The sequence below is a fragment of the Lathamus discolor genome, chromosome 8 (assembly GCF_037157495.1).
Source record: "Lathamus discolor isolate bLatDis1 chromosome 8, bLatDis1.hap1, whole genome shotgun sequence".
In the NCBI taxonomy this organism is placed as follows: domain Eukaryota; kingdom Metazoa; phylum Chordata; class Aves; order Psittaciformes; family Psittacidae; genus Lathamus; species Lathamus discolor.
This window is the reverse complement of record NC_088891.1, coordinates 15014545-15037808: the sequence shown is the minus strand read 5'-3', so window position 1 is coordinate 15037808 and position 23264 is coordinate 15014545. Positions and strand designations below refer to the sequence as shown.

General features: G+C 37.9%; 1 protein-coding gene across 3 annotated transcripts in view; it reads right to left on the bottom strand.

Annotated features, from left to right (window-relative positions):
- CGNL1 (cingulin like 1) overlaps positions 1–22487 on the bottom strand; it is a 61537-nt gene extending 39050 nt beyond the window's left edge. Inside the window, exons 1-7 of one of the 3 annotated variants that reach the window (XM_065688416.1) lie at positions 22341–22487; positions 4838–6434; positions 4246–4340; positions 3262–3355; positions 2117–2218; positions 1237–1385; positions 565–700 (exon numbers count right to left, since the gene is read on the bottom strand). In XM_065688416.1, coding sequence (XP_065544488.1) covers positions 565–700; positions 1237–1385; positions 2117–2218; positions 3262–3355; positions 4246–4340; positions 4838–6415 — 2154 coding nt within the window. In that variant the 5' untranslated portion in view covers positions 6416–6434; positions 22341–22487. Of the gene's footprint in view, positions 1–564; positions 701–1236; positions 1386–2116; positions 2219–3261; positions 3356–4245; positions 4341–4837; positions 6435–6927; positions 7536–22340 lie in introns of those variants that run through there. The other 2 variants (XM_065688414.1, XM_065688415.1) reach the window with 2 other exon arrangements.
- Positions 22488–23264: the final 777 nt, after the last annotated feature.

Below are 23264 nucleotides of genomic sequence, written 5' to 3'. Positions count from 1 at the left end.
ACGAGGTATGGGTCAGTGCTCAGTCGGGTGGCGGGGGGAGTTACCAGTCGGCTGGTGTTGAGATGTTGTATTCTTTCCTCTTGTTATTTCCTTTATCATTATTATTATTGGTGGTAGCAGTAGTGATTTGTGTTATACCTTAGTTACTAAACTGTTCTTATCTCAACCCGTGGGAGTTGCATTCTTTTCGATTCTCCTCTCCGTCCCTCTGGGAGTAGGGGGAGGGCAAGAAGGTGGGGAGTGAGAGAGCAGCTGTGTGATTTATGGATGACTTTTGTTTAAACCACGACATTATCTCATAATAGTGAATAACTCAGCTGTCCCTTAATCATTATGTTATTTGATCTCCTATTCTAGAAAACGATGGCACTTATGCTTTGTATTCCTTTTAGTGTTAATATAGTTATTATAACATGCTTTCTTAGGTCACCTAATAATGGTATATTGTTTTGAATTGACAGAATGGGAAAAAACAAGACATGTATTTCTTCTACCTGTATCTTAGTTCCCAGTTTCTAGGCAGCTCTGATTTTTTCATCCGTCTTCTGGTACTTTGTAACTAACCTCAATCAGAATCTCTTTCTCCCCTTCATCAGTATGTTTTGCGTTATCCAGTTCATCATGCATCTCGGAGAGCTGGTCTTGAAGATCTCTGATCTCAGTCTGGTGTTGTTCCTGCTCCATCTTCACTTGAAAAAACCTTATCAGGAAAAATCAGACAAAATTTTTTAATTTTTAGAAATTACAAATAGAAATTAAAAATTTGTATAAATTAGAAATAACTAATTTGTTGGTTTGAGTACTAAAAAATACAAGTATGTATTCCCATGTTCCCCACAAAGGAATGGGATATAATGAGGCAGAAAAATGAAATGTCAGAGGGGTAAAAATGAGAACTCATCAGTAGATACATAAGTGGAAAGCTGTATTTTATTTTAAACCTAGTACTATACGCTTGATGAAAGTATCAAGTGTTTCCATATTTTAAAGACTTGAACTATACATTGTGACCATGAAATATAAAAAGGAATTCACACTAAGAGGAAGATTATAAATTCAGCAATCTTTCTCTTCCTTCCAGATATTCTAAAAACATGCCTCTTTTAAACAGTCCTACAATAACAAACATCACTGTGAGATTCCATTAACGTATCCTAAAGACACAGGCACTTTTAAACTAAAAGGTTTAAGAATAAACACAAATTCCAATTAATAACTTCTGTAAAATTAACTCACTCCTCTAGGTTCTGCCTGAGTTCCTTCTCGCTTTCTTCCAGCTGCTTTTTTAAGGCTTCTTTTTCACACACACTTTCATCAAGCCGCAGCTGGAGATCTTCCAGCCTTGCTTGTGTGGCATTTCTCTCTTCTTTGGAATTCTGCTGATTCTGAATTTTGTACACCAAAAGTTAAGCAAGATAACGGACTAAGCATAAATAAATTAAAGGCTCTTTTTTATTGTATGAAAGAAGCCATTGCAAGATTGTGATATTTTTCACTTGTAGAAGTGCTTAATAACCTATGTATATTAAAAGCCTGGAATGTTTATTTGCACACACAAAGCACTGCTTTTTGGTTTTTATTAGAAACATGATAAGTGAAGTCTCCTCAGTACCATCTCATCAGTTCGAAGTATACTGGTTCTTATGACAGGGTTAACATGCAAACTGAAAGAAGCCAAACTGTTTTTCTTCATGTCTTCAGAGCACGGCTGTACTTAATTACTTCAAATTCAGCACTGCAAAAATAATGCAGTAATTAACAAACAGCAGCTAAGTAAGTAATAGTTTGTCTCTCACTCCACATCTGTCTTGCTACAATCAAAAGATTAACATTTACCTCTTCGGATACCTAAGAAATTTTATGTGTATGTGTCTAACATTTTTATTCATCTCTCCAAACTCCTTTTCAAATACTAAGAAAGAGATTTCTCAAGAAAAGGGTAACCATGCTATGAGCAACTACATTTAAAATTAAAAGTCTTCTGTAAAAGCACAGGTATCTGGATTACAAGGAATACGAAGCAAAAAGGAAGGATTCAGCTGGTTGATCAGTTGTCACTTACTTAGAAAAGTTTATCTGAAGTAGTCAAAAGCTTTATAACAACGAAGTGCCATACCTTAATTTCTAGATCCAATTTTTTTTCTAATTCTTCCACTTTCCTTTCAAGTTCTGCTTTTTGCTCCACCAATGCTTTTACTTCAGCTGAAGAATCTGAAACCTACAAATAAATAGAGATGTTTAATCCCACAAAGCCAAGATGCTCTTTGACAATTGTTCTTTTTAAACCTAAAGTAAAGCTACAAGCCAGGCTAATGAAGTGTAGCATCACCAGTGACTTTTCCTACAGGTCAAGCCAAGCTAATATTTTCAAAGGAACCATGAGATTTGATTTTCATAAAACTTCTCAGTAATTGCTCAAGGGATGTTGCAAATATATTTTGCAAAATATCCAAAATATACAGAAAATATACAAACCTAAAGAAAAATTCAAATTAGGCAGCATATGAATAAAGTCACAAGAACTTGGGGCCAAATTTGACTGAGATACCACCAATTGCACAAAACTGCCATCAAAGGGGTTCATACTCAGATGTCAAGACAGATTTTCAAATACTGGTTTTTGGTAATTTCTTCAGATGTGTTTTGTATATTCATTTTGACTGATTACAGCCCAGGATAAAATAATCATCAAAAGTAAGCATTTAATCCACATGCCATCACTGCAACAACTGGGCATTCCTTCACTTTCCTTTAGAACTGAAAAAACAGCTCACCATGTAGCACAAAACAAAAACTCATCAGCAGGCAGACTGTCAAATGCCATTAATGTAATATGGCTTTTAAAAAAAGTCCTAAATTATTGCTTTTCTAAATTACAAATTAAAATAGTCTTTCCATTTAGATATCTATTTATAATCACTATAACAAGATGCTCCACCATTATTTATTAAAGCTACGTATGTTAGCTTTTTCTTTGATCCAACAACCTTTTGATGTTCGAGTCTGCATCTCTCCTTCTAAAATGTAGAAGCTCTCAAAGTAGACTCCTTTACATTATTCTCTAATTGTTAACAAACAGATTTCCCATAAGTCACCTCAGTGCACGATTAAAATTAAGCTATACTACTGAGAATACAACAATAATATACTGTACTAGAAGAATAGTCTCGTTTAGGTCAGTGAGGGAATTCAAGTTTTTTAAGCCCTGTTTGAATACATATCACTATTAAACAAGCCAAAACAACTTAAAAAATTGTTTACCTGTGTCTTCCCAGCAGCTCTCGACTTTAAAGTCTGAATTTTCTCAAAAACCAAGTTGACTTTCCTCTTTGTCGCATCATCATTATCAGCACTCCTAAACCACAGAGAATAAAAGCAATGATATGATCAAAGGCCCTATTTTTTTAATACTGGAACAAATTCAGTGTCCAAACTATGAAGAATCACCAGCATAAAAAAAAAATCCAATATGAACAATTCAGAAATTTTCTTAGCTATGATTTCATTAAACCCTTTACAGAGAGGCTGTTGAAAAATAATATTCACTGAACTCTTTAATTGTAACTCTCTTCTACAAAATTATAGCTGTGGAAAGACAGGTATTCAACATGTATATTATACAAACATACTGAAATTAGAAGTAATTAGTACTACGTTTTTCAAGTTCTGACTATTGCACCATAAAATACACTTTAGCAGCTCCCAGAACCTGCTACATCAGGAATGCAAAAAAAATTAAGTACATTGTATATATTTTAATTAATTTCTCTTTCCTTCATCTTTCAATAAGTTATCATTAGGAAACACCAAGTAAAAGAGTTACAGGTAGACAAAGGATTAAATGTACATCAACAAGAGAGCTTCTGCCAAAACTTTAAGAGGTAACACTTTTTTGTGGTTTAAAAAAAATCCACAAGCTTAAACTCCCATGTGGCATGATTGGAATTCTTCATGAACCTCCATATCACATGAAGTTTAACTCCTAAAATATTTAAAAGATGAAACAGATTTTAATTCATAAATTTCAGGTACCCTTCATCAAATCCTGCAAGATACCTTATGTAAGTCCTGATTGCCTGGGTATTTCAAGATCCTATGCCTTGAAGGATACAGCTCAGATACAGAATTACAAAGCAATTCTAGCTCTGCTTTTACAGTTTCACCTTTTAAATATAATAGAAAATAAATATTGAGAAAATACAGTCTCTTCAGAGAGCAGTCCTCTCCAAAACTATGTTTACTAACCCTTCCTTAAGGTAATTGTAAAGTATCTGTTTAGCAGTCTCTTCATTCGTTTGCTGTGCAAGATCTTGCTGGCCTTTTAAGAGATCAGGAGTTGCCTAAAATGACAAGACAAAACGTCAAAAAATATAATCATACAAGGGTTGTAAATATAACCTCTACAACTTAAGTCCTCCATTCTAGTCTGTTATGAAAACATTTATGTACTGTGGACCTAAGTTCATAAAGATCCATTGGAGTTTTGGCCTGCTGCAATAAAAAGTATGCTCCACACCAAACGAAAGAAAACATAATTTTGCATTCTCCTCTTGTGCATTTATGCTTAAGAATAATCACATAGTTTACGATAAACTGCTTTAATCCCACCATCTTCCTTCACACAAACAAGAATATACTTTTTTACAAACCATGTTTTTGATACTTGCAGATAAAGGAGTAATTTTTGTGATTTTAATTCTCCAGAACAATCCCATTTGGCAGTATTGTGTAATGGGTGTTTGTTCTAATGAAGAGCAGAAAAATACGCATTTAACAGTATGAAAGTTTTAGTATGCTACAGTGCAAAACACAGCTTAAAGAGTAAATTCAAATTTACCTGTATATGAGGGACAGATGAAAATGTTTTCATAGAAATCTTCTTGGCTTCTGAATCATGTGGAATTGTGATTCGGTTTGGCAACAATAAAGTAGAAGTTACTGTTCTAACTTCTTCTCTCTTACTCTGTCCTGGGAGTGTAGACGACCTGATCATCAAGCTCTCAGTATCAGCTCCATTTTGTTTATGGTATTGCAAAGAACTGAAACTGCTATTCTGAGTGTCTTTATCAGGCATTTGCAGTTTTCCAATACTTCGAGCAGAAACCTTCATCTCTTTGGAAGGTGACTTTTGATCTCTGGGTAATTGCTTGTGAAAGCAAACTTTAGATGGTCCCAGCAAGTTCTCAGTTGACTTACCCAAGCTTTTACTGAATTCACCTAAATAATCTGAATTCACATCAGGCCCTAATGACAAGGCACTATCAACGCTTCTTGATCTTTTACGATCATCTGGATTAATTCTATTCCTTTTTCCTGACCTACCTCTTCTGTGAGGATCCACTTTCTTATCAAACTTTTCAATTAGCTGATCTACTCCTGGAAGTGAACCAGTATCAATATCACGGCCAGTTCCAGGCAAAAATGGGATATATCTTCTGTTTTCATGCCGATTAACATTGTCTGCATATATGGCATACTCTTGGTCATCAAGTAAAAATCTGTATAAGGAATTAGCTGAAGTGGGTGTGGCTGATGAGGATGATGATCTCCGTGAGTCATCCAGTACTGGCCCAGCTGAATCTTGTCTGCGGAAGGGAAGAACATCTGGTCTAGGTTTTCTTTTCTCTGGATAAGCAGTGGGACTAACACATGGGGATCCTCCTGCAGATGAAAATGACTCTGAAACGCACACTTCGTTGAGGCTGATGGTGCTACTGGGACAATCCAACAGCTGCTTGTTTTGATCTTCTGTTTCTACTGACCTGTTCAAATGCAATTTTTTTGCATTTGCTTTGGGAGGCTCTACAAGATACATATTTGTCTTCTGTATGGACACTACTTTAGATGAGGAAATCCAAGGCTTTGCTTCAGTTTTTTCGTCTGCAAAAGATTTAGATTTACTGCACACAGAAGACTGGTAATTATCCAAGTTCAGGTTATTTTTTTCAGGATCATAAGGCTGTAAAAGTTCAGGATGTCTTTGAAAGTTCAACAAATTTGAGGATTTCGTTGTTCCACCTTTAAATTCAGATATTCCATTTTCCTTTTCATCCAGATTGGCTATCTTTAGGCTTTTAAGCACAGCCAGTTGCATTTGCTGTGTTCCAGGAAACACAGTGTGTTCACTGTTTTTGTCCTCCAACCTAAAAGCAGTACTGGAGTCTGTGGCTGGCTTGTTCACAGGATGAGAAACGACCTCTTTTCCAGCAGAAGGATTTTCTGACAAACATCCTTCTGTATTGTTTAGTACAATGTAAGGATGTCCATCAATTCCTTGGACTCTAATACTGACACCATAAGACCCCGTCCTCGAATTTTGTGCATTTCTGGTTTTTTGAGTCTCCTCACTTGTGAGTTCAAGAGTAACTTCGTAGTCCTGCTGCACGTGCTTAAAACCAGCAAAATATGGTTCCATGATTACCAGAGGAATATAGCTGAAGAGAAATGACAAAAATGTCATTGTTTAAAACACTTCAGGTTATTTCAGACTTAACAGTAATATGCAGTAATATGCAGACAGATCAATATACAAGCTATACAAAGCTCGAAGCAAATATACTGTGATCTAAATGTCTGACTGATTCTGGACCAATGTAATGTTATTTTATGATTATAAATGGTAAGAAATAGCAAGTTAAGACTATCTACACAGAGTTGGTGCTAACTGCTTTAGAATCAGATTATTTCAAATATAAGCAATTCTAGTACAATTTTTTGAGTCAAAGCAGTTTTTATTTTCGGTGTCTCCACTGTATTTACTGAAAGACTGTACATTTCACAAATCAATAATCATTTTATAGTCAGCAATTATTAACAGCTATATTAATGCTTGAACATAAGACCAGGAGAGCAAAACACAACCAGGCAGTTTTAGATTATGAATTTTAGGCAACTAAAGCACTGCAAGGAAGGTCAGTATCTTCATACCTTTGAGTTGCACTTTTACATATCTGCTTTTCAACATTTGTTTCTCAAGACATCTGAAAATAAAACTTTTTCATTTATTATCTCATTACCATCGGTAAGAATAAACTTTCCTACAGATTAATTCAACAATTCCCCCAATCGTGGGCTTGATCCAGAAAACTCCAGTTGCTATTTTAAAACAGATACCTTGCTGAGCAACACAAATGCAAAAATGCTGCTAGTATTTCCACGGCTGATAGCACCTTTTCCAGATTCAACAGGAATGCTAATTCCAGTCTGTATGTTCCAAAACTATTCCTGCTCTAAAAAACAAGAAACTAAACCCTACCTGCACTTTTAATGTTAAATGCCATTCTCTCTTTCTGTAAGAGCTGGCTTGGTGCGTAGTTTTACTTTACTGTCTGTGGCATATTACGTGCCGACTGTCTAGTGGCAGAGGCAATGCAGTGACAACAAGAACAGTGTCTATAAAAGGATGAAACACAATACCATGATGCAAAACCTGGAGGGAATAAACTTTTGAACTGAGCTGGAGAGTTGAGTAATCACTGAAGCCTGACAAAACCAAGATCATTAAACAGTGGTGAATAATCATTGAAAGGAAACAGAAAGAACAAGATGTCTCATGGAAAAACAAACCTCTCCAACCAGTTTCACCCTCCTGTGTATCTCAGCATGAACTATCTCCCTTCAGGTATTCTAAACAACAGCAAAATTGTAATTTCTTCCTGACAGTGATTTAAAAAGTTTGGCTCACTATCAAAGTCTTCCTCAGGTATTAAAAGATTCAGTGAATTAGGTAAATTCACCAAAACTAATTCAGAGGTTACATTCACTTAGTGAAGGGAAGTAAATAGACAATATGAATTGGATCTCCATTCAAGACTTCCTGAGGAGGAAGAGAAAGAGAACAAGAGAAAAGCAAAGATGAGCCAGGGAAGGGTAAGGGAAATAGAAAAATGAAGGAGCAACAGAAGGTTAACAGCATGTACCAATACACTTTATTATCTTCGTACTCCATTCTACTTCTGTATCCTTTTTTACCTTCTCTGAATACTCACAATATCTCACATTAATTACACTGTTTCAGTGTATAAGCTGAGACAAAAAGGACTAAGTAAAAACAACAGAAGCTGATTCTAATCATCCAGAATCAATGAAAAGATCTCTATTGGGTTTTTGATCAGGACACAGAAATCAGTTCTGAGCTGCTCTAATGGTGGCTGAGAAAGCAAAGGAGGAAAAAGCACAGAACAGAGCTGTAACAGAATATTCACTGAAGGGACCAGACCACACTAATCTAATGAATGGTTGCTGGAGGTAGGAAAGAAACCAGGCTCTCCACTCTGTTCTTCAGACTGTTGAGTGGGTCCAGCTACATTCAATTACTCTTTGTTTGCTCAAGGCAACAAAAAGGAAGTATTTCTGAAAGTTCAAAAGTTGTTTTCAAATAAGTAAGCCTTTTGAAGCTTTCATGCTTTCCATTTTTAATCACTGCTATAGGATGTTGATCTGAAATCACTACTACTGATATGTAATAATTAAAATTAATCATTTGTTTTAGCAAAATAAAAATTATAAAATAAAGTTTATCAGACTTCTAAAATGAATCTGCTTGATTGTCTAGGGAAAAAGTGTTAACAAGATACAATTTTGCAACTGGGAATTATTGACAGAAACTTCAACCAGCCCATGAAAAAAGCAACAACATTCTGTATCTTCTAAAAAACATTTAAAGTATCTCAATGTTCTCAGAAAATACGTATCATTCAGAACTCTAATTTTATAAAAAGAAATCCAGCTTGCAGAATTCAGTATGCTGATATTACACTAAGTTCAAATCATCCATGGTATATTTGTATCTGACCATGCAAGTGAAAAACCCCCATGATTTATACACAGGTGTAGCATACATCTGCAGTAGATAAATACATGAATGCCTTTAGAAGGGACTTCCACTTAGTGATTCTAGCAAAATCATAAATACCACCAATAAATTTAGACAATTTACTTAGCATATGAAGGTTTACACTACACTCTAAAGCTGTGTGTATTAGCAGACCTATAAAAAGAGTAACATTTGTCTGAATGGTAACAAACACAAGATAAAGGGGTCAACAAAAATAAACTTAAAAAAAAAAAATCAAATCAAACAGCACAAAGAATAGGCAAGCAATAAATGTCAGTATGTCAAATTCAGGGTGATTGTAAGAGCTGTGCTTTCAAACATGTTGCAAAGTTGCTAAAAATATTAGATAGCCAGAAAGAAAAAAACAGGCCACACCAAAATAACCCAACAACTCAACAACAACCACGAAACACCAAAACCCTTCGTGTATAGTGGAAACAGTATTTACATTAATAATCTACCTTAAATTAATCATTAATATATTTAATTTGTCTCTAAAACTATCTAGAAATACGTGAATTTGTCTTCCTCGTGCATTATACTAATGAATTATACATACTACAATATATACTATAATATACTACAAAAAAAAGCATAAAACCTTGTACAAATCAAAGTGCTAATACAGAATTTTTAAATAAAACATTTTTTCTTTCTGGAACTTTGAAAAAATATATATATATAACAATCCCCATTACAAGAAAATCAGACAGCTAGTACTACCATTCTAATATTTAAAGGTCTACTTAAGGGTTCCTATTTTATGGGATGTTAAGCCACGGTCAATAATACTCCCATGAACTACATAATATCTGAAAGTTATTTTACAATACCTGAAAACAATGTTGGTAATATTGTAAACATTTTCAAATGCTTTAAAAAAGCATTACTGGTTTTTCTCACACAACCTTTCTGAGGAAAACCTAACTCCTCTAATGATGCCAATTGTTTAATTACAGTTACAGTCATATTTTTACGCAAACACTGTGCAGTCAGCATCTCCGGCTTTGGCAGGCTCACAGCAATAGATTAAGATAAGAAGACTGAAGCTGTTCCTCTCCCATCTGTCTGCCCCACTCCTCTGACAGACATCATGTCAAAAATGAGAACAATGATGATTGAATATACACATCAGCCACGAATATTTGCAGACTGTCATGCCCAGGTAAATGCAATCAACCTTCTGTTCCATACTACTGGTGGATGAAATTCTGACATCTGACACAGGAGGAGCTGACAGACAGGGCCGACAGCTACTGCCATAGCTGTCCAGTTTTAATCTCCTTTAAGTCTGCTGAACCTCTCAAATGTTATGACAAAACAGTTTGTTTACTCTTAAACTTATAAAGAGGTTAGATGTTTTCAGAGTTGTTAAAGAAGAGATTTTCCCCATTTGCCGAGCTGTTTGTCATTTCCTTGTAGTTATCTATAAAAAATAGAAGCTTTTATTTTTTTTATAGAGGGTGATGCACATTCTAATTCCAGATTTTCTGCCAAACTAGTATTTTAACTTTGAAATAATATAGTCTTGCTAGTAATTTTATTTAGTGTCTCACAGAGGTTTAAAAATACAGTTTTCAGAAAACAGAAGCAGTAATTCTGCATGAATTCTTAACCAGGTAGAAGACAGTTCTGTTATTTTACAAAATAAATAAAATATATTCTATTATTTTATAAAATTGATTAGCATCTCCTACTTGTGAAGTAAATATCACAGCATCATATACAAATTAATCAGGTCATAAGAAATAACTACTTCAATAAATTCTTTTCTTTTGAAAATATTCTACTTGCTAAAACGACAGATAATATAGTCAAGGACATACAACCATCAATACCTTTCAGAGATTAGAAGTTCAGCTGCAGTTTAGGACAATGAAAGTATATTGGCATTTTCGGACTGGTAACTTCATCTGCTCTTTGTACCACACCAAATATTATTGAGCAGCAAAGTTTCACTTGAAAACATGCAAACAGTCCAGAAAAGAAATAGTCTGATTTTCTACAGTTACACCATGTAGACTTAAACAGCTGTATTTATTGATCAACAAGTTCAGTAAATCCAGTCATCATCTAGGGCAAATCCAAAACACAGAATTAAAGATACAGGAAACACTGTCAGGTACAAACCAAGCAAATTCACTGTATTAGGCAACACATTAGGTTTTACAGATATCACTGGAATGTATTCACTGTATGCCCCAGATAAGTTATTTTATTCGAAAATACAGCAAGAGTCATTTTCAATCAAATATCTTATTGAAAACTGTCAAAGGCTGAAACAAACTAACTTAATGAGTTTAACCGTAGACTCAGCCTGAGCCTGCGGGCCTATGTGTTTGTATCTACATAGGCCTTTCCTCACTCTGAAACCTCGTGAAAACCTTGTGTGATCCCAGTATGCTCACGTATAGCTTCATCAGGCTAAAGGATCAAGTTCTTTACAAAGATTCAAATATGTTGGTTTGAAAGATGCTTACTTCCCTTCAATTTTCTTTGTTACTAACTCACCTGAAAAACACAGGTCATAACACACTATTTCCACAAGCAACAGTTCTAGCATCCCATTATCTCAGCTTGCACAATCCTCCCTACTCCTTTTGTGAGCCAGCAACCACACAGCCACACAGCAGTTTTGTGTCACACCAGCAAGTAAGGCACCAAGGAGCAATGGAATCACCTATTTTGGCAGTAATGTGGCCTTGGACTGCTTGAGGCAACCACAAAATTCCAAAATGAGTTGTCAGGGATTTTTTGGGGGACAGAAACCTTTAAACTTTCATAAACAAACAAACAAAAGTCGCACTCAAAATGTTCAGGCCTTTCAGTTTGGGAATTTCTTTCTAAAATCAGCCTTCACAAATGTGTTTAAACACTCATTTTAAATACTGGCCTCCAGTGGATGTAGAAGTCCATATTTTACCATTACTCAGAAGTGGTTTCATTTTTCTGGACAACTTATTTTTGCCAAAAGTAGAAACTATGATATTTTTGTTTATAAAGAAAACTTGTGAGCAGAGGATCTCATGTCTGAACATCCAATACTCTGCATGTTCTTCTGTAGCAGTCTGTTCTTCAGTGATGATATGACACTTTTCAAAGAACCACAGAAGAGGAATACTGAAAGTTTAACAGGTCAAAAACATTTTTCAAAAGTGCCACAAAAACATTTCTGTTCTCAGCTACTTTAAAGCTGTCTATGAGGAGCTATGTAAGACCTGCCTTACAATCAAAGAACCCCTGTAATTTGGAACCCTGGCTGTTCTCTCTGGCAGCATTTGCAGAAAAGAGTGCCCTTGAGAAACATACTCTTCTGCCAGACATGGCTGTTCCCTTCAGCAGCTCTGCAGCCATGTTAACATTACAGCATCACAAAGGCATGGAATTGTGTCCACTCACCCATTTCAGTTATTCTTTTGCTAAATCTGTAGGACAGATATATATACATCATATATAGTGTGTATACATATATATATATAAAACACAAAAGAAATATCCAATATCATAATCCTGAGGCTCCTCAAACAGAACCAACTGAAGATTTTCCATTAAAGGAAGATTAGGGCATACCACACTGTCTTCTCTTTGGAGGAGTGAACTTTTCTGAATTCTGAAAATGCCAAGCTATTAAAGGGTAAAATAGCAAATTCCATTTGGTTCTATGGAATTCACCTCGACATTTTTTTACCAGAAAAAAAAAAAAAAAGTCACTGCCCATATTATTTAATCAGTGCCTTTTTTGTAAGCGGGATGTAACAGTTTATGGATGTTTACTCCAGAGTTTTCACACATGCACAGCAGAATGCCAGGAAGGAACTATAAAATTTGTCATCCAGCTTTACATAACATCAAGCTTGCTCTCCAAGCTAAATAATGGATTCTCTGTGCAGCTGACTATTCAGAAAGTACCAACAGTATCACATGAAGACAAAGTGGGCGTTAGGTCAATAATAAATTGCAGTGCTATGGAAAGAGGACAGGAAATAACTCTGGGAAAGAAGAGGAAGGAAAACTTACATACTGTAAGGTTAAAGGAAAGGAAGCAGACAGGATAATTCATGGGAAGACCAAAACTGTAATGTTTTTACACTTGATGGAACACAGCCTCACAAACATGCCTTGCAAGCATGATGGGAAACTTCACCAGTGTCAATCCTACCTACAAGCTGAGGCTTCTGCAAAAGGAAAAGAGACCTGGATTGCTGTCCCTTTGGGGCAATATGGAAAATAGCTCTGGGGTAGCTAAGTTTATTTGATCTACTGCTTACAGCAGAGCAGGAGAGAGGAAAGTGAAAATTTAAGGTTCTAGATATGAGACTGTAAAAAGGGACAGTGAAACCTGTTTAAGTGCAAACTGACAATATCCAGCAACCTAAAGACATATGAAAACAAGTTTGTCATTTTTCTGGTAGATTACTTAAGCCCATTTAAGATTCTTTCCTAGTTTAGACATATTTTTTGTCTACATAAAATACTACTTGTCTCACACCTAGCAGTCACTCCTCAAAATTGTTAGAAAGAAAATTATGATAGTTACAGAACGTAATAAAACTTCCACAGCAATTTCTTCTTGCCCCTGTACTGTCCGTAAACTGCCACTCCCAGTCTGTGGTCAAAACACACAACTTTCAAAAGGCCTATACAGAGGATCTTCTACAGTATATCATGTCATAATTTGGGGGAGGGAGGGGAAACTATCCTGAGAGATTTATTTGATTATTGGTCAGCATTTCTGATGACAGTATCAAAGACCTACCTAAAATTTCTACAAATGAAAGCTAGAAAACAGAACACTAAGCTTTAAAATATTAATTCATTTTAAAGTAGCATGAAAGCTTCATGTCCCACCTCTTCTTCCCACTTGCTAGAATGAGACTGAAGAATTCTATGCCTAAAAAGAAATAAATCATGAGTTGATGGGAACTTAAGTCATTTGGCAAGTATTATTCAGCCTATATACCAGAGTTACACCACAAAAACTTGATTATCACACAGACACAAGACAAAATCTTCAGCCTCAAAGACAGGGCTGACCTATTATTACAGGCAAAATTAACCTTACATATTTCATAAAAACTAAGCTAGCAATTTATGTTCTTCCAAAACCACTACATATAAATGAACTGCATAAGCTATTGCTAAACTTAATACTAGATCTCATCCACCACCTTAGATACAGTGCCTCCTCATACAGTCCATGTACACATCTACATTATTAACTGGTGCAGTACAAAGAGAAAGGACTAGGTTTTGACCTGCTACATTCCATTATAGTCCCAGGACTGCATACCCAACATTGCATTGTTATCAGCAATAAAATTCAGACCCATTGCCAGTCCAAGATGTGCACGGTGCCCATGTAGAGACATAAATGCTGGAGGACCATATACCCACACTGCACATTGCCTCCCTTTGAAAGCAGTAATGCCAGCCTCCGCACCAGAAGCCATGTAGGTCTGTACCTTCCATAAACGCAACATGGTTGGGTTGTTTTTTTTTCTTTGACCAAGTTGAGATTAAATATGGTACTCATGTGGCTTTGGATACACAATGGAAAATGAAGTCAAGGCAGGAACACTGACCCATACAGAGCCTGGTGACAGAAGGAAGCTTGCCATCATAGTACTACATTTTAATAGTATTTCAACATTTCTGAATCAATCGCTTTATTTCTATTCTATGAAAATATTCTCTGTTCTGATTTCTGATGGCAGCCTAGGGCAGCATAGAATTTCTTGCAGGATGAAAACTCCAAGTAACACTTTTCTTCTATAGCTGTTGGTGGAACATCTTAGATTACACATATTATTTTAATAATTTCTTCTGAAATGCAGCATAGCAAAGTGGATGAATTCTGGATTTGATGCTTCACAGATGAAGATTCCAGTTTCAGTTGTGCCCAAATAGTAAAGAACCTTATTCAGATGCTCAGCCAATAAAACAAAATATTAGTAGCCACCTCTTCAAAGACAAGGACAGGAAGAGAACTGTGTTTAACAAACACTGTCAACAGAAAGAACTCAACAACAGTTAGAGCAAAAGATATTGTTCTCTTGCTTACAGATTGGTTCATACTCCCTCTGGCTGAAAAACGTTATGTTTGAGGAAGTCTCAAAGTCTCAAATGTAAAACATCTTGTTAGTCCTATGAAAGTATATGACAGATCAGCCAAATGCTTGAGCTATGTGACAACTAGCAGGTTTTGTTGGTTATGCTTGAGCTGTGTGACAACTAGCAGGTTTTGTCAGTTTATTTTCCTGCCGTCCTCCCCTTTACCCCTAGTCCCCAAAAATCTGCTTCAATGGCTGCAAGTCAACAACAAGATATTTTGGCAGATCCTCAGGTCTCATAAATTGTCAAAATTTGACTGAAGACAAGGACATAATATATATCCCATTTTCTTAACCTGCTGTGTATGAATTCACATTGTCATAATTTTACAAAATTTATTCCCAGAGGAAATAAGGCACGACCTACTAACCTTGCTTACTGAGTGGAAATTAAAGCATTAATTTTGGGTAATGATAAAAACAGTAAGAAAACCCCAAATTTCTCCTGTAGTTTTCTAAACTATCACCACTGCAACGTATATTTTATGTTATTATTAAAAAGTTCTCTTTTTCTTTACTGAAGTAACTGGTTTCCAGATTCTTCCAAATCAAAGCACACTAAAAGTATACTAACAGCAGTTAACCTGTATCACCTCCAAGAAACTAATTCATGTCATCTGTCTCGACTAGTCCAAGGTCTTGTAAACAATGGTACTAGCTAAGTCACTGGAAGCAGACAGAGATTTACACTTGTTTATTAGTAGTTACATTGGTACTACCTTTATACAAATACCTGCTCAAGTGTACTTGTACCACTATACTGTTTCATGTCCCACAAAAACTCACATACACCTGTACAAGCTCTTTTTTGCCACTAACACAGAATCCAGTCTACTGGGGTTATCTAGTTGCACTTTAAGTATACTGACACCACTGCAGTACAATAACGTTTATAAACTTCAACTACAAAAAGCAAGCAAAGAAGAAAACCTTCTAAATACTTATCTCAGAGCTAATTATATACAAGTGATATTACCACACTTAATTCCTCCTCATTTTTATAACAAATTTGGAAAGGACAAGATTAAGAAAAAAAAAAGGGGGTAATAAAGTCACCAAGAGGAAACTATATTTTACACATACTCTCTCCTAGTTTATCAAATTCTAAATGTTCCTGTCTTTGAAGAATTGACAGAAACAGCAGCTGAGTGACACAACTATACTTACAGATTCTAAAAGCAGTTTGTAATTTCAAATACAATAGCTGGGTTTTATCCAAACATCTGATAGGATTACACCCACTCCACAAGAGATTCTGTGTTGTTTCACTACATTTTCCTCCAATTGTCAGTATTGGAAACTTTGTATTTTGTTCCAAAGGAAATTATCTTTATATATCCCAATGATATCATCATTCTTTGAATAATAAAGAGTATCCTGTTCATATTTTTAAAGGCTTGGGTAAAAACCTCAAGCTTGTTAAAACAGTCTCTTAGAAAGCCCTTCCCAAAGTAATGAAAACAGTTAGGGTAACAGTTGTTAAAAAGTTCTGGCAGTGCTTCAAGAACACAGAATTACTTATAATATTAACTTACATAAACTTGCTTACTCCAGAAATTATTCCTTTGATTTAAATGTGACATACCACCGGACCTTCTTCTCAGTATTCTCACCCCCAAAAAATATAACTTTGTATACAGAAATTACAGTTACAGCAACACAACAGATACAACCAGCATAAAACCTTGACTACAGAAGTATAGCTTATTCCTAAATAAAACTATGCATGCAAAAAAAACAAATGCATGCAAAGATCAAAGTCTCACCTATAAGACAACACACAGGAAAGGGTTAATCTCTATGGAGATGCAAGTATTTAAGTACAAAAAATACAAGTAAAATAGACTTCAGGAGTCATGTTTACACAACCAAGGTAAGGCCACAGCTTCATGCACATTCAAGTTGGTTATGGCTCCCATTTTTCTATTGTTTAACTTTGACTTAATTACACTGTATTCTTTAAGCACCTGGCTTCACACCCATCTAGCTTCTTTCAACTAACTCAACCATGGATTTTAAAATTTAAATACGCAGTCAGAAGTGCAGGCCTTGAGCCCAGCCACAACGAGACAAGAAGGTATCATCACACTCTGTCTGAGACATAAGCGAGTAGAGAAGAAAGAGTCTAGATAGCTACACAGAGAAAAGGAGCTTCATCATGTGCTGGACTGCTCCACCAGGAGATGCATCACTTAGAAGGGCTTATGAATCGTACACAACCAAAGCTGTGTGGTATGGACCCTGCTTGTATGCTGAGTACAGGTTTAACCAGCTTCCACAAGTTGCCACTAGTCTTACCTTCACACTGGTATAGATCAATTACTGGGGGGAAATGAGAGAGGTAGGGCTGCTTCCTTAAGAGGCCTGAAGTGTTTGTGGAATTATAATATAACATTACGTACCAATTGTTCTTTCAAAGGCTGCTACTGCTGAACATTTGCTCCCCGAATACAACAGCTAATGGTGTTCAAATGACTGTATGAAGGCATACCCCAACCTATTATGAGAACACAGCCTGACAAAAATATTCTGAGCTCTATTCACACCACTGAAAACATTCCCTCATCTCTATATAGAAGCTTAAATTTCACCCACCACTGCTGCATTATGCTTTATATAGAAATAGATCACAAATCACTACCCACTTTTGACTGGGTTTATATACACAAAATAAATCTTGCACTCTAATAAACTTCATCAGCTTTTCTAGATATAATTTAATCTAATTTAAAATAGTGTTAAAACACCCCTAGTGGCTGGTAATTACTTATAAGGCTTCTGCAAGAATCTACGAGTTTATGTATACACACACAGGGAAATACATAGGCATGCGTACATATGAATGTGTATGGGCAGCCTAGCCAATAAGTCTCCTTTTCAGAATGTATTTATATAATTTCCACACCATACATATAACTAAAAAATTATTAATTTCTGCCAATGCCTGCTGTCAAAACTTGTGCTCAGGATTCCAACAGTCACATAGCTATTTGAATGATGACTTCTACCACGCCTAGGGACCCTCACAGTGATAATACTTGAGGCATCCTCCAGTTTTACTAATCTCCCTGATGTTTTGGGGTGTTTTTTTACGTCAAAGTGCTTTCTGAGACATCTCTCAAATCACCTTTATTCCTCATTGCTCTCTGTCTTCACCAAAATCAAGTAGAATGTGAAAAGGTTATTATAGACATTTTATTTTAAATCTCATACTATCAATCTGTCTAATGCATCCAAGAAATACAAAAGATGGGTCAATTTCACTTAAACCAAGAGTTCATCTGGCTAAAAATTTACAGGCAGTAATGGAAAAATTATATTACACACTTAAAATGTTTGGCTATGGATTTTGTCATCCACTCTATTTCACATAAAACAGAAGGTTACAAGCCTACATTTGAATAAACTCCTTGAAGGAGTCTGGCAATGATGTTGGCAGAGATGGTACAAGGTCACAGCAAATACACTGAGCTCTAATCCCAAAGAGAGGTGACTCCGTGACTACCACTTCACTAAATCTTTGGTACAAGCATTCCTAATGTGTTAATTTCTCAGGTTTAAACATTAAATTTGCATACTTGGCTACACTGGAAAACATTACCACTTAGATTTTAACTCTACTCAGGGAGTCAAGACCAAAACAGTTCCTGAAATGTGTTAGTGTTTCTAGATAAACATGCCTGGAATAAACATTCCCTTGAACACATTAAGTACCTTCCTTGTAACCAGGTCATGTAGCATTCACAGTGGGACAGTTCTCCACTATTTTGCTAAGTAAGAACAGAAATGACAAAACCAACCTTTTTTTCATTTTTACATATAATACCAACACAACATTCAAGATGTATTAAAACCCCTGTAAACCACCAAACTGAAGATGAAGATGCATCAAGTCAACACCATCCTCCTCATTATTCAGTTTCTTGAGACCTCGCAACAAAACTGGGAAAATTCTAACATCTTCACCTCATCATGGCCATTCAAGACAGTTGTTAATCTGTATTTTAAAGATATAATTCTTTGTAAAGCGCAGCTCTGAAAAATATCATTAAACTGATCAGGTAGAAGAGAACATCCTCCTACCCCTATAAAAGAAGGGTAAGTGGGGCAAACAGAAGAAAGCAGCAACACACATTTTTTTAAGCCTGCTTTATCAGAATACACTGGCAGTAGGAAGCATTTCTGCTGCTATTCAGACTTGCATAGAGAGGGTGTAGAACTGGGAAAAATGGTCCATTATTTTAGTGTTCACTGCTATTTCTCAAAAATCTATTAGCATTAGTGATCTTAAGCAGATTCTTGCTTTCTCCCTTCTTTCAACACAGGTAGGTGGATACTGCTATAGGCTGAACATTCTTTTATGTGATCAGGCTCACATGCCTGGTATTAATACACGCGTTTTCAGGTTATCAACATAGTAAAAAGGACAGATATTAATGACATCATCATAACCACTGTGACTTGAAAACCAGAAATGGTAAAACAGAATACTGCAGAATGAAACTGTTCTGGTCTATTTTTCTTTAATTTCTGACATCAGCAGAATTATTTGGCTTCAAAATACTTAAGCAGCTATTTTTAAATAACAACCTGCCCACAATGGTCCAGGCTGAATAATCACCTTGCACATGTGTTCATCTTGCCTTGCTCCCTGACAAATAATTTAAAAATGCAAGTTTGAGGTCATGCCATTTCACCTACACATTTCAGATGACATTGCAGAGGCTAGACAAACCAGTTTCACCAATACTCCCAGAAAGATCAACTTCCTATTACATAAGGTAAACCAGAACAGAGAACTATCTTTACTTTTGTCATCCTTTCATTGAGGTAAAATTCCTTACACAGGATACACCATAAACCATTTTTGCAGTGAATTGAATTCCACATCCCCTATATATACCCTGTCAGGGGAACCTCAGTGCATTCTCAGTCATTTTACTGGGGACAGTGAGATCTAATGCAATTAACAGAAATTAAAATGAGATGGTTTGCTTGGAGGCCATTCAGGCAGCCTAAGCAGCCATCCCATTTATTAAATTTAAAAGCAAAACACAACTAAGTCAGACACTGAAAATAGAAACAGTTTTGTGATACACCCATAGAAAAGACAGACTCTTTGGAATATCACCACAAATTCTGTAATCTAAAAGGTCAGTCATGATAAGACCTACCTTTCCATTTCCATCATAATGTTATATTTGCTAAAATAATCCTGTCTAGGGTGTATTCTCAGTGAAGAAGGTTTCAGAAACAGTTAACATCAGCTGCAATTCAAGGTGTATATAAGCCAACTAGGAATTCTTTTCCAGTGATTAAAGTTTCAAAAACACATCTAAATTATAAATACACACATACATGTAAAAATTTCAGTCCCTTTATAAGATACTTCATTTGAAGCACTGCATTTTATTTATATCATTTAAAAAAGAATTAAACTGAAAAAATCTTCTACTAAGAACAATTAACTTCTCTTATGCAAAAGATTATATTAATATCCTAAAAGAATCCTTAATAAAAATTAGTCATACTGCTAACTTTACATTTTCTATTTAAAAAGTATAGCTATGTTTCAAAAAGCATATGACTATGTTTCAAAAGCATACCATAAAAAGCTGTGTAATTACCTCCCATAACATGACCAGCTTCATCTTTGTAAAACATGCTGCTTGCTACACTACCACTAGTACATTCCAAAACTGCATGAAAAGTTTTCATTTCCATTTATAATCTTTCCCCAAAAGACCGACATTCAAACTAACACTATATTAGATAAAGGCTTACAGCAACTTGGCACACTTTTATATTAATCACCAGTAACCACAACTGGCTTAGTACACGAGTGTAAGTGAATTTATTCTGGGTCTAACATGAGAAAAAAAACAAGACAATTCAATGACAATGTCATTTCTAGAAAATACAATTGGCAGTCAAACAACTTCTTAGAAAGTACTTAAAAAAGTAATCACTGGTTTGGTTTTGCCATTTTAGTTATATTTTTATAAAAGTTTTAATGTTATCTAAAACGAGTTCTATAAAGAGATCCTTAACTATGAGACATATGACAGTTGTCACAATAGGTATCAGACACCAAAACTATTAATTTCATATAGATAACTAAATTACAAAGAATTATATCTTATGGGGTTTCTGATTCGTTTACAGGATTCATTTTGTGTTTGAATGCAGGTAAATTAAATACAGTGTAGAAGTTCAGATAAATAAAGCAACTGTCAAGGACAGGTGTGCACTGTTTCAAATTTGATAACTGTTCAAACTACATTGCAGAGATTTTTTAAAAATACTTACAAACTAAAAGAAAACCAGGAGAAAGGTAAATGCTATAACAACTACTCTGCAACTCTACAACTGCAGATGCTAATCCAAAACTCACCACATAAGTGTTATCACAGTACTCATCTACCCGTAAACTTGTCCTCATACAGGAGGGTTATAAATTATATCAGATGCAAAGTTAATTGGGAAGAATAAATGCCTGAACTGCCATTCTGAGCTTTTCCCATGAAAAAGAACACACACAATGCGGACACGCCCTTTCGCAAAAATAAGCTAATTCGCGGAATAAAAGGGAGACGAAGAAGTCAGAGTGCCCTCAGCTCAGGAATGCCAGGAATCCCCGGAGGAATGCGTGCGGGCTGGCGGCAGCGGCGCCCCCGACACACCTCGGTCTCGGCGACCCGCGGAGGGCTCCTCGGCGACCGAGCAGCCCGGGGCTCCCGGCCTCAGCGCCCCCCAGCCCGGCCAGTGCGCACTTATCTAGAGCCAAGGCCGACAGCAGCACCTCCAGCTGAGGCACCGCAACTACCGCACAGGCTGGTACACGCACTCGGGGGAAAGAGCCCCCGCTCTTCACAGCCGGGACGGAAAACTCGGAAATAGTCAGGTCTCATCAGAGTCTGTTTTCCCGGAACTCCCTCGCCCCTCCGCGGCCCATTCCGCACGCTCGCCCCAGGGCGGCAGAGCCGCCGCTCGCCAGCTCAGCCCCGAGGAACGTTCGGGGGGAAGGCCTGCCCCGACACGGCGCGCCGCCGGCCTCCCCGCGCGTTACCGGCGGCCGTAGAGGGAGAGCCGTGCTGTTCTCCCCTCACGCCGGAGAGAAAGCGGCAGCCTTGGCCTTTGGGAAAGAGCGTGTTTAACGGAGCGAGGTGGAGGAGGGAAGCCAGCCCCTCAGCTCGGGGAGCCACCTCCACAGCCGCAGGCGGCAACCCAACACGGCGACGTCCCCCGTGCCTGCCGCGCTCCGCTCAGGTCGCGCCACAGCGCAGTGCCGCCCGGCCCCGGACATCCCTGCAGAGAGAACAGCGCGGCGCCGTGCCCGCCCCCCCTCCTCGGCTCCCAGAGCTTCCGTCGCAACCAGCCACCGCGCTCCTCACCCGTCCCGAGCCGCCTCGCCCTGTGCGGGGGTTTCCAGCCAACTTCGTGCCGCTCTCGCAGTCGCCCCGCCAGCCGCGCTCGCCGCTGGAGCTGGGAACGGACTGCCCGCCCCTCGCAGCGAGGGAGGGGGGTGCCGGGGCCGCGCCCGGGCCGGCCCGGGCCGGGGAGGAGCCAGGCGGGGGGCGCTCCCTCAGGTGAGCTCCGGGGCTGCCTCTGGCGCGCGCGGCGGTTTCCCGCCCTTTCCCGCCCCGCTGGCGGCCGTTGGGCGCCCTGAGGGGGATCCTGGCGCGCGGGGTCTCCTCAGGTTGGAGCCCTCCGGCAGACACCTATAAACGGCAAACTGAGGGCAAAGCCACCGGGCTCCGCCTTTGTTCTGGCTGCGCAAACGGTGCCAAGACGAAAGGGGGTGGCTGGAACAGTCTGCACCAGAAATCCAGCCACAGGCCCAGGTACTGTCGTCAGCTCGAGGCCGCCTGACAGCCGGGTTTGCTTTCCCCCGCGAGCGGGACCCGCTTGCGCGGAGGTGGCTGGCGATGCTCCCGCCGCGGAGGGGGGAGCTGAGGCCGCAGAAGGACGGGGCAGGGCAGGCGCGGGTTTGAGCGTGTGTTGGAGGGAAGGAACGAGGAGCTGGGCCGCGGTGTGCCTGTACTGCTCCGAGAGCAACATCATGAGCACCTCTGGGCACACCTGAGCTGCCTTCACCGTTTGGGGTGATTTTTCACAATGTCTGAAGTTAGACTGGAAACACCACAACAAGGTGTTTGTAGATTTCCAGAACATTCTACATGTATAGTCAGGACTGACCTGCAGCTGTACGGCAGCATGATTCCTTCCCCTGACCCATGTGTGAAAGACAGCTAGCTGCTAAGGACATGTGGTTTGCAAGTGTCATACAAAACAATACAGTGATTGTAAGCATGTGA